The sequence below is a fragment of the Festucalex cinctus genome, chromosome 5, assembly GCF_051991245.1.
Source record: "Festucalex cinctus isolate MCC-2025b chromosome 5, RoL_Fcin_1.0, whole genome shotgun sequence".
Lineage (NCBI taxonomy): Eukaryota > Metazoa > Chordata > Actinopteri > Syngnathiformes > Syngnathidae > Festucalex > Festucalex cinctus.
This window is the reverse complement of record NC_135415.1, coordinates 9,089,807-9,106,375: the sequence shown is the minus strand read 5'-3', so window position 1 is coordinate 9,106,375 and position 16,569 is coordinate 9,089,807. Positions and strand designations below refer to the sequence as shown.

Below are 16,569 nucleotides of genomic sequence, written 5' to 3'. Positions count from 1 at the left end.
TGCTGGTTGCAGTCAAGTAGTGCACTCATTTTGCCTCAACTGCATCAAGACACGATTAATCAACAATCAATTTCCCACAACTGACAAAATTCTTATTATTTAATCCCTTTAGATGTCCATCCTTAATTAAAATTCCATCCCTCCGCTGATACTCACCATCTTTGTGAGTTCATCAACATCACTGATTGCTTTTAGTTTGTGAGATAAGACATCCAAGGCTGCGCTGGATTCTGACCTGAGAGAACAAGAGGGTGGTTGTAACATGGTAATCATCACTGGCCCGTAACTTCACAATACAAAACTATGGCTTCGCTGGTTTATATGAAGAGGCAGCAGGACACAAAAAAATATTCCACAACTGGAAATAATTATACTGCAGCAAATAAATTTGGCATCAAGGACCAAAGCTGGTTTGAAAAAAAGACACCTCTCATCCTCTATTTTTAGACTTTTTTTTTTTGTTTGCTTTCTATTACTCATACACTATTTGAGTGTATCCCTTCATCTTTGCTTTCCTTTAGTAGCTAGCACTGTCATTGACTGGCAAACCATCTAGCATGTATGCTGCCTCTCACCCAAAGTCAGGACAATAATTTTGGAATTGTAATCAAAACATTCATCTCAACTAAATAGCCAATGAAGCAAGCAAGCATTTCTGTGTTGGCCAACTTTTGCAAAATATTGCTCACCAGAGACGAGTGCATAAACCTTGTGCTCCATTCTAACATCAAATCGCTTTTCTGTCTTTCCCAAGGAGTTTTTCTTGAAATCCAATTAGCTGAGATAAACAGTGTATCTAATCTCTTTAAGGTCAAACTTGCCAAACATGGATTTTGGATTTTGTGGCTCTAATTCTTGGCAATGCCATTCGGCCCGACTCGAGAGATTTCAGAGATTTCTCATTAAGGGAGAGTACAGCCCATGCTAGCAAAGTTGTCCCATCTTTACTGCAGCGTTATTTTTTCTTTTCTTTTAAATGCAGATATCCTCTGATCTTCTTAAAACTTTAAATAAGTCAACTTATTTACTCTAATGCCAAGATTATCTTGAGGGATGACTTGAAAACCTTTAATTGTATCATTTTTCATTAGATTTTAGTGGGAAATCGCTTCAATTGACAAGAAACTAACCAACAGATTTCCTTACAGATGCCTCAGCTAGGGCCTTAAATGTTCCAAATTCCAATAAAGAAATAAATGCACTAATAAAACTTCTAACGCAGCTTTCTCTCTTGCCTCTTCTATCTGACTCGCGGTTTAAATGCTGACTGGTAACTTCATATGAAGACGAGCTATTAAATGGGAGTATTTATTGTAAAAAGGGCAACAGTGATGGAAAATGGAAAGTCTACTGTAGCTGCCATTTACGATTCACCAACTTCACATTTCCAGACTTTTCCTACTGGTGAGTTGAGGAATGCTGCTTTCTTAGTACAGTATATCCATTTCACCTGTGCTGGTTTGTAATTAGGACATTCAGGTTTCGTGTGTTTATGCATGTGGTCTCACCTGTGCTGGTTTTCCTTGTCCTCCTGCTGCTTGAGTCGTGTGTGGCGAAACCTCTTGCTGGCCAGCGCGGCCTCCATGTCCTCGATCTCTCTCCTCCTCAACTCGCGGATGGCTGAACGGATGATGCGTCTCTCGTCCAGATCCACGGTTCCATCCAGCTGCAAGTGCACCACAAAAGGACAAACAGAGGGAGGAGAATGAGTGAGGTGCACTCATAGAAAGGTGTCACACGGTCAAGAATGAGCCACTTTTTGCTCATATACACTTTAGTATACAATTCAAAATCAATGTATGCGCCAGCACACTTCTATAACAGGAAAACAGAAATTCTCTCATTGCCAATCAAAGCTGAGCATCATGTTTGTAAAGGCAGTATGTTTGATCCTGCTCTTGTATTCAATTTCATTAGAGTGTGTAGGTGTACATAAGTGGAAGTGGCCAGTGAGAGCAGACTGGTGCTGACAGGTGCACACCGCACAGACTTCTCTAATATGAGGAGATAGGGCCACCTGGGCGAGGAGAACACAAACAGCTGCTGTTTGGCTTCCAGAGTGTTCACTCGCCAGGCCTCACATTTTTCGTCAATTACTTCAAGCTAATTTAAAATAACTACTAATTTTCTGATAATTATGGTGTAAACATTGAGTGCAACTTGGCGTATGAGGCTGTGGAGCAACAGCGGATTCAGGTGTGTCATTGTGTGTGTCACATGAGACAGATCCCTCTTCTGGCAGACAGCGGGAGCCTGTCAACACATGCAGAGGTGAGTGATCCAAGAAAGGTTGATACTCCACAAGCTCAGCTGCACTCTTTAAAGTTTCCTGCTGGTTTGGTCCAAAATATGCAGTGGAGTAAACCCAGGCTTCTCTCTTTATACCAACTTGCTTACTGGATGTGGTTGGCAGGTCAAGCCACACACTATGACGACTCCAAAGTGGGGGTTGACAAGTTGCGTCTGCAAATGCCTGCCCCACGTGCGAGTCAGAGGAGGCGGGATCTCACCAAGGATGACGAGTGGTTTTTGAGGTCTAGCTGTGGTAAGACGAAAATATGCACTAGCTAAGAGTCACTCTTTGCGCTGTCATTCATGGAAATTTGAAGTGCTGAAATAAATGAGAACGAGTGAACACACTGAAGAGGAAAGATCAGAGGTGGGAGGAGAAGGAAAAGTGTAGAAACAGTTGTCAGAATAGCCGTCTGATGACAAAGAGGATAAAAGGGCGAATGAAGCTGGGATCTTCTTTGCCTAAAAATGGGCAGAGGAGAACTGGGTGGGAAAGGGGACAGGTCATTCCTCACATTCCTGCTGACTCACAAGGAAAGAGATGGTAGTGGAGTCAGGAACTGGGGTCAGGTTGCTTTTTATTTAAACAGCAGGGAAATGGTGAGAGGAGACAAGGTATGACAACACATACTTGGTCCTGACACACTTTTAATCTAACAGACTGAGTACAGGCTTCTTAGCTCAAAAATGACCCCAAGAAATGTGTAACGAATTCATATTTCAAGTGACAATGTGACATATCTCTGAGTTAATTTATTTATTTATTTTACAGAGAATGACAAGTTTCCCTGGATCCATATGCCAAAATAAACCAATGAATTTGAATTTCAGTGGGGGAGTTCTATAATGCAATATATTTTATTTTATTTTTATTTTTTATTTTTTTTTATTTAATTATTTCATTTTTTGTATTTAAAAAAAAGAAGAAAAAAAAAAGAAGGTAAATTAGTTTTGGGGCTGGAACGGATAACTGCATTTCCATTCATTTGAATGGGAAACCTAACCTTGATTGAAGACTATTTCAACATACATACGTGTTTGCTATCAACCAATTAAGTTGGTAACTTACGTATATAAAAAGAAAACCAAATGTTCATTTGTTGGCATGTTCTCATTATTTAATTTTTTTCACTCACTCACTCACTCACTCACTCACTCACTCGTGAGTGACTGCGATTAGCTGGAGGGGTAAACAACTGTCTGTCCACAGAAACGTCAGAGGTGGGGGTTTAGGGAAAAAAAAAATCACCACCACACATTAACAGAAGCCCAGAGGTGTAGACTAAGAAGGAGTTCAAGTGTATACATCCTGTATTTATATAGTGCATTTTCCTGAGTGAAAATGGAAGACCGTGCCTTTAATTCAACTCCTCAAAATTAGAGAATTGCTCTTCACTGAATTTACTGATGGTTTACCTCAGGTGGCCGGTTCAAAAACGTGAAACCGCATAAATACAATACGGTACAGTACGGCAAAAATCACAGTTGGGTATTCACATTTCAAGTTCTCAGTTTGGTTCAAATCCAGTACAGTAAGGAACCAAAATAAACAGCTTCTTTGCATACAGTGATGAATTTAATAAAGTTGATTTACAAAATCACTCTTCACATATGGCATAACATTCTGGATAAACTTTCAGAGACACCTGAGAATCATGCATTTGTTGAATTTCAAACGGTGGAAACTTGGTCTAGTTGAGGTTTAAAATGAGCCAATCCAATAAGGAGGCAGAGAGTGGGTTGGGTACATTTAGATTGGTTGCCACATTTCAAGTTGACACAATATTGACTTGGAAGAGAGCCAGCAGCTTCAACGTTCTTCCCCTGGGCATTTGAAAAACAGCAGAAAGAAAAAGCACCAATACTGTCCCCAGCACTGTAAATTAATGAGTGACCAAGAGGAGAGCAAATAAAACACCTCAGACAGGAGCACATGCCAAGAAAAACAAGAGTAGCCGTTAACGAAACAGAGGGGGAAATGACTGCAGGCACAGAGTCCAGATGCCGTGGCCTTCACACAGTGAAGGACTGCACTGTGTCAAAGGAAATATGAGAGGAAATTTCTGGTTACATGGCAGAAACACCTTGCCAGTGACAAAGTCCTGAAAGCATTTTTCAAAATAAACTAATAAAGCTCCACAGTACCGTTTGTATGCATGGAAAACATTCGTTGTATGAACCAGAGACTATACAGAACTGCTTTTCACACCATGATGCTTGCCAGCGACCGTTTGAGTCAGAAGCGAAACAAGTAACACACACAAGGATGTGAGCTACTGAAAAGGTTAGATCACACCGTCTCATCTTGTAACAGTCTGAGCTACCTGTTAATTCTTGAAACCCTACTGACACACCTACTGGGCTTGGGGGGTATGACTGACAGGATGACAGAAGTTAAAACAAACTGGGTGAGTAATTGCAGATGATATTACAGACTATTAGACTAATGACAGTGTCTGCTTCAGATTCGCGCATACCTGCTTAGATTAAACCAGAAAGGCAGGACGTGACGTGGCAGCCCTCAAACAATTGATGTGGTCTAAAGAATGTTCTGATGCTGGCCGGCCACAGTGTGACACCTCCGAATGTCCGACTGAGCAGCTCAATCAATCACGGTCAATTAGGGACCTTTCTTGGTGTACTTTAATCCCATCCAGCTGGCAAAATGCTCCTGCTCTCCACCCTTTGCGCACTCCAGGCCACAGAGTGAACTGAATTTCAACGTCTGCAAGGTCAGTTTAGTTTATTGAGACAAAGGTGAAATGTGGTCACATGTGGCAGATGCTTTAAGTTCATCAGGTAAACAAATTCAAATACCGGAAAGGTATGATTATGTGGATCTATGAGCTACGTTTTTACAACCCCCTGTCGTCACAAGGCTCGAAAGAACTGAAAAAGAAACTGACCACTCAGCTGAATTACCAAAAAAAAAAAAAAAAAGCTGAGGATTACCAGTTGAACTTTGTCTAAATGACGCCACTCATGTCTACACCTTTTTCATTAGTCATTAACCTGCCCCTGCTAAACGGCGATTACATTTCATCTGCTGCGGATTTGTATGCCAGTTTGTGGGTTTATGCAAAATTTACAGGTGAAGTTTGACTAAAATTGTTGGAAAGGTATAGCCTGCAGCAAGGCAATTTGCACAAAAAACATCTAATGAATGAACTCATGCAAGCTGCCTGCTTATTTTCTTGTTTTTGTGTAGTTCATTTGTGAGGCTACCAAAGAATGTTATCTGTAAGATGGCAAAATGATAACTGTCGAAACTGAAATAAGAGGCAATACACAGGTAGATACTGTATGTCTCTGTCCTTGAGTGTGGAAAGTAAGACATGTCTTAAATCAGTCAGCTCGTTCGATTTCGTCAGCACAGTGGCTGCACATTTTTAATGGAACCTCCCTGGGAGGCATGTCCCCGCAATTAAGAAAGCAGCAGCACAGCATCTTCGTCTCTTCTGCACTATAATTTGCTCCACCACAAGGAGGAGATGGTACTTGCAGCTGACGGATTAAACACTCAATAGCTCTCACCAAAGCTGCCCGGACGCATCATGACCCCTAAGGCCGACTCCCGGTTTGTGCACATATGCCGTTCCTGTTACGCTTCTGGCGCACATTTTGACTCACTAATTTGTTTAATATGATGCATTCAAGACCACACAGATGTTCGTGTGCATTCAGAATGCATGCATACAGGTGCGCGAGTATCGTGGGTATGGTGTGTAGACTGGAATTGAGCCCTGGAATAATTATTTCCATAAAATCTTGAGATTAGAGTGCATCCAGGCAGCAGATGGGATCAGAGAGCTTTTAGTTCTCTGGTGTCAAGACTGAGTTTTGCCTTATATGGACAAAGGACACTCCTTTTAGCAATGCTGCAATGCTGAAGCGTGTGTTACCATTCTAGATGCTTTCCAAATGGAGAGACTCCAATGAGCTCAATGAAGAATGAAGAAAAATATATGTACCATAAATACAGCCACAAATACTTTTTCTCAAAGTGGGGTCAAATCCAACTCCATTATTATCATCATCATCATCATCATCATCATTATTATTAACATTATTATTATTATTACGAAAACAATGAAGGAAGACAGAAGGTAAACACACACCCCGTAAAAAAATGGAGAGTATTCAGGATACAAGAGATCCCTGGAAGGCAATCTGTTTCATAGAAGAGGGAGTTTTGGTCGCCTCACAGCTGGAAGATCAACAAAGAAATGAAGTAGATTCAAGGTTGAACCACATTGTAGTGCAGAGCCCACTGGGCCTGCATTGTGTGGAAACAAGACTGAACAGGGACTGCCAATGAATTTAATCTGCAAAGGAGAAAGATTAATGCACATGTGGCAACGTGCTCACTTTGACTGAAGCTACACGTGCAAGGGAAGCTACATTTTGAGGTCTAACTAAATGGTAGGACAGACAGACATGGGAAAACACGGTCCCCATTTCCAGTCCACAGAGCAGAAACAAAGAAGGGACACATGGTGTAATGCATGTGAGTTGGTGGTGGTTGGTTGGGTCGGTGGGGGTCCTATAGTGCATAAATGACATTCTATAGGACACAATGGATTAAAGTACTGAAAGACTATTTCTACTCATGTGATACAAGGGTCAAGTGTAGCATTACAATGTTTGAAACTGGGGTACAATAGCGTCCCTGTAGGTACACTAAATTTACCACATTAGGATAAACAATGAACTCCAAAGTAGGTTTGGCCTAAAAAGGAACAACTATTCTCATGTTCCCATTCCCAAGCAGCCTGTTACACTTTGCACCAATAAAACCACATTTATTGAGTACACTGAAACAAGAGGCAAAAAAATAAATAAAATTGAATACCAAGCAGAAGACTGGGAAGGAGACTGCCTAACATTTACAGATAAGACGCCATTTTCCTGAGTGGTCACCACACGGGAAATGATGCTTCTTTTCATAGAAAGAGACTGCCAGTGCTGAACAACAACAAACAATGGCTTGCATGCACGTTTCTGCTGAATGTGAATCTCTCTCAGCAGAAAGAGCATAAATTATGAGTCTAAACAGATGCATGCTGCTGACTCAACTTGAATAACAGCAATGAACTTGCGCCACTGAACAGATGAGCTATGTACGGGATATCTCCAGAAGCTCTCAGCATTAACAGTGAGCTGAAAATCCAAACATCAACATCCTCCTGATGACTTCTGCAAGATGTGAGGAAATGACTCTTTCCTTGTGGACTTATCTAGAAAGTAGAAACCCACATTTATCTGTGCCCACACCAAATATTCCCTATTTATTTTATACCTCCTTTTATTTTAAAATGCTCTCCCAACCTGGCTTAATGTGATGTTATAGTACATTTAAATGCAATTGTTTACAGTTTACAGCTGGGTTAAAACAATTTGTGTTCACATGGGCCTATAATAAACAATATATGCATGCCGGGCCTGTGTTTTGGGATGTTCCTTCGTTTAGAAATACTACACAAATGATATCACACTGATTGCTTGTCCTCACAGGTCTTACCTGAAACTGTGGTCATAGTTATGAGCGTAGAATTTGACGCATGCAAGTAATGCGACTCAGCTGGATGCAGAAACAACAACACTTCTGTGGTCTCCACTAGTGTTGTTTTGCTTGCACCTCCACTTTTTCAAAAGTGAGTTTCTATTTTTATTTTTCACCTAAACATTCTTTTTCAATAGTTAAAAGGTGTGGTCCTTGTACCTTGACCCTTGCCACTAAACAGCCATTTTGTGTCGAGTGTACTTTGAAAGATGCACTGATGGCACCTGAAAGAGTTTGGTATACATTACTGTGATTCAAAAATATGTGGGTGAAGTAATTTGTTGCCCACATTTGGACAACACTAGCTATCATATCTGTATATGGCTCGATTTATGTATATCTCGCCGGTATATATCGGTAACGGAAAGACTAACCTTATTTCACAATGATCTTTTTTTCCAAAGTTATAGCAGCTGTTTGCAAATGTCTTATTTTGATTAAAAAACAAAAGATAATCAGCCTGCAATCATGAATGGCTCCAGAAATTAGAGAATAATTACCGTTGAGAGGCTTAAATCACAGGATTTGGACAAGTTAAACAATGGCTCCAACTGATTTGTAGTCACCTGTAGCTGAGGTTGTAGGACACAAATTCTGGTTAACTCACAATTAACATTAAGATTAATAGACCAAACAAACAAACAAACAAACCCACACATTTTGCTGTGTTAGTAAACTGAGGGTATGTGCATCTTAATGTATAAGGAAGGATTGCAATTTGCAGGATAGCATTACAAGAACTTATAGGCAAAAAAAAAAAGCAATGTGTGTGGTTCGTCAAACCTATAATTCACTTACTGTAAGAATGTAATCACATTACCACACCAACTGTACACCAACATCCATCTCTGGGACATTTATTTGCTCAGCTCCGTGTTTAACTGCCACATTATTCCATTATGGAACAATGATACTGCTATAATGAAAACACAGCACCTCATATTAAAGAGCAGCATTCAAAAAAGACAAAACAAATGTCCTCCTGAATGGCGGAAAATGAGCTGAACTTTATTTCAACCTCAGACTGAGAGGAAACATTTACTAAAGTATAGATGGGAAAAGGTTGCATTGTTTCAGTGCAATAAACTCAAAGCCCCACAACTAAATATAGACTTTGAGGCTTATATGACAGCAACAAAATATGACCATTTATAGTTGTATTCACAAAAAGAGGTTTCCTGTTTAATCCAATAAACTCTATGACTTCTTATCTCTGTGCTGTATATTTAGATAGAAGACCTTTTTGTTCTGGACTGTCAGTGCAGGAGTGAAGATAAGTTGTTTCCATTCCAGAAGATAAAATGTCCTCACTGTCTTTTTTTTTTTTTTTTTTTTTTTTTTTTTTAACATTAATCTGTATGATATCCTCACCTTACCCCTGACAGCGTCCTGTGACCCAAGATCTGGTTTTGGTTGAGAAGAAAATAGTCTGGCTAGTTGGCTGGGGTCACGGAAATAAAGCGTTTTTCTTCTAAAAACAATTTGTGTTCAAAAGAGTGATAAATTTGCATCACAAAACCGCAAACTATAAAACAGTCAGACTACATTACCGCCTTGCACTATTATTTTGTTCGTGAGAGGTCAACAGCGAGGTGTTGCACAGTCAAATATTCCCGTTACTGTTGTACGTAGCGGATATGCAATCACCACGGAGAAGGGAGCCGGGACATACCATTCAACCAATATTCTGAGACGACAATATGTTCTGATACATTCTGAATGGAATGGGGAAATTCTGATTTGGTCGTCGTTTTCAATGGCTAATTCACTACTCAATTTGAGTCACCACAGATTTGTGCACATCCCACACTATGCATTTCACTTGTCTTCTTTGTATCAATTTTCCTTGAGTGATAGGTGTTCTTATTGAAACATCCATCCATTTTCTTAACCGCTTGCTCCTTACAATGGTCGCGGGGGTGCTGGCGCCTATCTCAGCTGGCTCTGGGCAGTAGGCGGGGGACACCCTGTACTGGTTGCCAGCAAATTGCAGGGCACACAGAGACGAACAACCACTCTAACTCACAAGCACGCCTAGGGACAATTCGGAGTGACCAATTAACCTGCCATGCATGTCTATGGAATGTGGGAGGAGACCGGAGTACCCAGAGAAGACCCATGTAGGCACAACATGCAAACTCCACCCAGGAAGGCCAGAGCCTGGACTTGATCTTGCCTCCTCAGTACTGGGAGGCGGAAGTGCTAACCACTCAATCACCGTGCCGCCCTCTTATTGTAACAGTTTTTGCAAATTATTTTCTGAAGCCTTCATAGTCTTGAAAGTGTTGGCATGTTTCTAAAAAAAAAAAAATCTGTTCTACGTGAAGGCGAATTTTGGCGTGCCGTGGAGACAACACAGCAGGGTAAAAATATCTGAGTTTAATCAAACTAATTTATTAATTTATTGAAGCAATGATAAAGTTCATTATTGTTGTTTCCATGTTGCTGGCATGTTACATAATACGGCACAATTTGGCTGATTTATTGCTCCCTGCTGATGAGGCTAACATTTTTCAACACGTCTCTTGGGGTGACTACAAAGAGCTGACAAGCAAACTCATTCTTCCACTCGCACTGTGACCGCTCCAAGCACAAAAGTCCAGAGGGTCATAAAAAAAAAAAAAAAAGGCAGTGGGGGTCCTGTATATCACGGGGGCCTGATCATGGCGCAAAGCTGCTACATCTTAAACATACAGATGCTTCGAGATCACCAGGGAGAAGGGACGCTCACACGACTGGCAGGAATAATTGCAAATCAATGTGCCAGACATCCAGCGTGGGAGATCAACTGGGCAGGCGCCATGCACAGAAAGACCCCCTATGGCGGCCAAGTTTCTTCCAAAATGACTGCACTAATAACAAGTAGGAAGAGGAAAGTCAATCTTCATTCCTTTGGTGTCGTAAGGCAGGTTTGAAAGGGTAATGAGAAGGAGTGCGGAGTAAAACACCTGCTTGTTCTACAGGTTTGACTTACCGGATGGATACTATTCAAAAAGTGCCTACATACTCCTGATAGGCTCCATTCTCTGAGCTATTTAAAAAAATAATAATAATAAAAGATCTCGTAGGCCAGGCAAAATTATGTTTATTTCCATTTTTTTTGTCATGGGAAAAATGCATACATTTTTATTCCCAAAGTGAAGGGAAAATGTTTAATACTCCTCAAGTAGGTGAGTACACACTAGCTTAAGCAGGTGATTTACTTTGGAGCTCTAGCTCTAATTCTGCCATCCAGACGGATGACCACACACATGCTGTGCGACTGCCGCACAAACTGGGAGACCAACTGGTTATTTTTGTGTGCATATTCAAATAATTGTGGCCGAGCAAAAAGAAAAAAATGTTGGTTGCCTGGTTGCTATGGAGGGGATTAGATGCGCAAAATAAAAGGCAACCGGTGCTCTGAATAGATGAGTGGCGATGGGATTAGCAGCTTTAGAGAGGCCGCCATATGACCTTCTGACCGCTTAGTTCATCAAGTACAACACAGGACGGTAGCGTGTGCTCATTAAACACCAAGAACTTCAATGAGAGTCCTGAAATGCATCCAAACTACGATGACACTGAAGTTCTTTACTCGTTTTCACAAGACAGTAATTGGTGTCTTGCTAATTTTTTGCAGGCCCTCTTGAACACAGACCGTTTTGACCACACTGTTGACTGTACGTTTTTTACTTATGCCAATGTCATGTGAATGCACCATGAGATGTGTTGAAAGTGGATAACGGTCCCACGGGGCCGTTGAGTGGAAAATGCGGACTCTTCTGTCACCACAACCATGTTCAGTGAGAATGTGGGATCTGGCTGACCCAAGAGGGTGATCACATTTGAAGGAGTGGAACAGGACGAAGACCTCACTCACTGATAAGATGTGTGACTGTGTGACTCTGATTAGCATCACATGATGACGAACGTCCCAGATTCCAGCATCTGCCCGATTTCATTGTTTCATGCCAGCACTCTGGACCTGAGTGCCATTCTTACAAACACGTCCTGCATGGATATATAAGATGATTCAGACAAAACTTGATTCCATGCCCACCACGGCACTCATCCCAGATGACTTCAGGCAAAAACCACTACACCATGGACTGATCATCAGTCTATCACAGATCACATACACAGACAGACAACCATTTCCACTCACACACTCACTGAGGGAACTGAACCAATGATTCCTGCACGGAAGGAAGGAGACTGAACCACTGCACCATCAGGGACTATGAACCAAATCCTCCCTCTTAAATTCTCTGGTGAGAAAAATCGAACTTCATCCTCATTACTCCCACAGCTTTACCCTTTGCCTTTTTAAATAAACTCATAAATTGACTGATCAAAGCAACCAGGACTTTGATTACAGCTATTACACAGAAAAGGGGGGAAAAAATGCTAAAGATTGTCCGTCCAGTGATTTATGAACAACTTGGCAAGATGATTACAGTTTGGAAAAATAATACGATAGACGTAGTCAGAAAGGTCAACAAAAAATAACTTTTTTTTTCCTTTGTTCCAGAGTAAACAAGTCTTTTCTTGTCTTATGTGGTGAGACCCAAGTAGAGAAATCAAAATGTGAGGTGCTTGCTTTTTTTTTTTTTTTTTTTAAACTCATTCTTGGGAAAGCAGGCTTGTGAAAGCAAAGACTTTTAGAACTAACAGAAACAGCTGTCTCTTGACAGTAAAGTCACAAACTGACCCTTAGTTGTCAACAGTATCAGTACACTTGAAGCACATCCTTTCTTACTCCGGCACTATCTAATGAGATGCAGCTGAGCTGAAATTCCGCTTGTAAAAAAGATAATGCTCAGTTTTGAGAAGAATTAATTTGAGAACATGTTCATGTGGTTGTAATTGTTAGCAGTGTATTTAAAAAAAAACAAAAACAAAAACACTTTTGCCTACTAATTTTAAAACATATAGCTGAAGCCAGTCAATATTAAAATATGTATGACAAAGGCAGAGCAATTTTAGAAATTAAGTTACACACTATTACTTAACAACAACCTTAAAAGGGAAGTAAAGCCAAACAATGTCTTTACACTAAGTTATATGTCGCCCCACTTCTGATAAACATTGTGTTTGTGGACAATGAGTTAAGCAGTAAAATCCACCCGTTTTTATCCATCCCACGGGGCGGCCATTTTGCCACTTCCTGTCATCTGAAAATGCTATTACTGTTGCTCAGGGCTCGGATAATGACCAATCATGGCTCAGCTTCAGAAAACAAATGAGCTGTGATTGGTAGTTACCTGAGCCCTGAGTTGTCATTTTTAGTCAACAACAACTGGAAAAATGGCCGCCCCGTGGGATGGATAAAAACAGGCAGATTTTGCTGCTTAACGTATATGCCACAGACATAATATTTATGAGAATGCTGTGTTTAGACGAGTGGGGGCACATACAACATATCGCAAAGAAACTTTTTGGGTTGACCTCCCCTAACTCACATACTGTGGGAAAGAAACTAAAAATACAAAAGTCTTAAGTGATGTACAATTTGAAATCTCATGAGCATTTTGAAGAGCAGTACAAATGCAGAAGTTGGACAGCCATTAAGGTATACTGTGAGACGCCAGTCAATTTGACAAGAACATTAGTTTGCCGAGTTATCAACATAATTATTAAGCTTACTTCACACGTTTTTTGGTGGAATTTTGTAGTGGTTGAAACTTGAACACTTACAAGACAACAAGTCAAAAGTATTTAGTAAATTCACAACTGTAATTGAAATAAATAAACGGTCTTTCAATTTTATTCATGGTTGATTTGCCTTGATCTTAGCATGAGAATTAGCCTACAAGAAACAGAAGGACCTTTTTAAAAAATAAGTAATTAAATTTGATATTAAATCACAATAGAAAAACTGAACAAAATCATGTTTTTAAATAATGTTCACAGGTGTATGACACTCATTAATCTTACTTTACTGAAATATGCCTGAAGAGTTAATAAAGGATTTATGATGGCAACAGTTTGACCCTGGAGATCATTGTGATAAATCTATTCAGTCCTAAGGCAAAAGCTAAACAAATCATAGGTTGATGAACATCCTGGAACAGATTGAGTTTCAACCTTGGGCATTCAACTGTATTGTTAGGTGAATACCTCTGCGAGTGTCAATCAAAGGTGAGCACTGTAATCTTTGTCAAGTTGGAACTTAAATACAGCTTGTGTAATGGATCTAATTATATTGTAGAGGTACTGCAAAATGTTGCAGTCTGTAAGTGTTGTCAGCACAGTATTAAAGAATGAAAAGGATGAAGGAAGCTGATTTGTTCACCGATGCATAATGTGCAATATTGCACAACGGCATGAGGTGTGTTGGAGGGGAATGACTCAGGTTACCTCATAAATATCTTCTACGTCCTCCAGGTGTCATTTAAAAAAAAAAAATGATGCACTCTCTTCTACTTCAGATTACAGTATATTCAAGACATGACTAATGTCAATAAAGCAGAATGCGGTAACACCCAAAGACACTTCATCAATACTGATGAGAGACATCACGTCTGAGCAGAAGTGTGGAGTCACACAACAGCAAGGAACTTAGTGTACGTGCACTGAATTAATCAGCACGATTACTCAACCACTGTATACAATACGCACGTTTAAGAATGCAGATGTGCCTCAATTTCAAATGACTCATATGTGTGACTAGTACTGTTCATTTTTCATATACAGAATGATGCCTAGTGGTTAGAAAGTCTGCCTCACAGTTCTGATGGTTGAGTTTGAATTTCTGCAATAATCTCCATGTGTGGAGGTTGCATGTTCTTGTACGGGTTTTCTATATGTACAACGGCTTTCTCCAACATTCTAAAAACAATAAGAATAACTTAATTTGGACAAGCACTGTATAAAATGAATGGATGGATATTTTACAAACTTCAATCTACTGTTTAGGATGCATCAAATCTACACCTAAAAGCAAGACGCTTAAAAATGTAGAGGAAAATATCCATAACAAGCCTGCAATAATAATAATAACAAAAGAGATTCTTGAGTGTTATTATGTGGAGTCTTTGTTGACATTGGTGAGTGACTGGAATATTTTTTTCTGACTATTGGCAAAACATGAATCAATCCACACTGCTCCATTGGCTCACTTCCAATAAACTGCTCACAATGAAAATTATACTTGACTGCATGTCAACGAAACAAATAAAACAAACAATGGGAAGATTAGTGAATTTTGACACAAATGTCACTAGTTTCTAGTGCCACTGTCTTGAGAAGACATCGGGTCTGCCATCAGTCCTAAAATTATTTATATGCAACAAATAATGCATCTTTGTTCATATATCCATACCAGCGTAATGACAGACAGAACAATTCTATCTTCCTCCATAAAATTAACCAGTGTACCCAGTTTTTTATGTGACATTCTAATGTAAAATAGGTTCCTTAGCTAAATAAAGGTTGACGAACACAACATCATAACATCTCCAAGTGAGGTGGCATTGAGCTTCGAGAGTTGATGTTGTGACAAACAAGGGCATTTGCAGCGAGAGCATATCTATCCTCGTTTCTACTCACCAAAGCTCGGAGAGAGGATTCGTCCAGGGCAGCGTAACTTTCCTGGGACATTTTGGACATGTTGTCTCGTTATCACACTCAGGTGACAAGCAAGTGTCTCACTCAGGCTTCAGTCGGGCTTCTTGATTCCCCACGACGTCGGTCCACCTGCTCGACTACGGTCAAGTGTCTTTTCTTTCTTTTTTTTTTATCGTGAGGACAGTTTTAAAAGATTTTTTTCTTCTTGTTTATAACGTGAAGCTTTTCAAGGAGAGAACATATTGCTGGTCGGCGTCGTCTTGAGTGAAAGAAAGTAAGAAGCCACACGCATACAGCCGCCACACGCTTACTCACCGGGAAACGTTGGCCGCTTTTTGAACTGCACAATCAGAGTGGACGGTGTAAGCCCCGCCCCCCTCTAGGGCCGTCTGCTGCTCCCGGCGCGAATTTAAAGCGCACCACTTTGTGGAGCGATACAAAATTAAAAGAAAGCTCAAACCGCTTACCGTACGATGCTATTTGAGCATTTATCTGATACACTGGTGTGCTGAATTGTTCTCATACTCGTATACTCTTCTTTTCCCCCATTTATACACAGAGCTGGAACAACTATGACGTCATGCTAGACTTCCACTACTACAGCCGTCAGCAACCTTTACCGTCAAAAGAGCCATTTTAGGCCAAATAAATAACCAAAAATCAGGAGCCACAAAATATTTGAACATTGTAATGAAGGAAACAAGTGTGTTAGTGTCTAATGTACTGAGGGCCCAAGAGCTAATGAGAGCGGCACCATAACAGAAAAATATGAAGCATCCAATACTTGGAAATTCATTTTTTGTTCTAGCGTTCGTCTTCCGTTTATCCTTATCATTATCATTATCATTATAATAATAATAATAATAATAATAATAATTATGATTATTATTATTATTATTATTATTATTATTATTATTATTATTATTATTATTATTTATGCTTCATTTATTAGATTTTAAGCCTTGGCAATTTATGGAAATGGACATTTTCTGTCTTTTTTCTTCCTTTTTTTTTTGCTATCAATTTTGACAATTTTTTGACATCCTGTGAACAATTTATGTTAATTTTCAGGATTTATTCTTTTGTTTTTGGAGAGTTTATGGTTAGTTTTTAAATGTTTTATTTTTTGCCTGACATTTTTCTCAATTTCATGGACATTTTAA

The 16,569-nt window shown here is 39.8% G+C and overlaps 1 protein-coding gene across 2 annotated transcripts in view; it reads right to left on the bottom strand.

Moving 5' to 3' along the window:
* The window catches only part of smtnb (smoothelin b), a 53,988-nt gene extending 38,246 nt beyond the window's left edge, over positions 1-15,742 (bottom strand). For both annotated transcript variants that reach the window (XM_077520601.1, XM_077520602.1), the window contains exons 1-3: positions 15,389-15,742; positions 1,509-1,666; positions 157-235 (exon numbers count right to left, since the gene is read on the bottom strand). In XM_077520601.1, the coding sequence (XP_077376727.1) occupies positions 157-235; positions 1,509-1,666; positions 15,389-15,448 (297 nt within the window). In that variant the 5' untranslated portion in view covers positions 15,449-15,742. The remainder of the gene's footprint in view (positions 1-156; positions 236-1,508; positions 1,667-15,388) is intronic.
* Between the last annotated feature and the right edge of the window lie 827 nt (positions 15,743-16,569).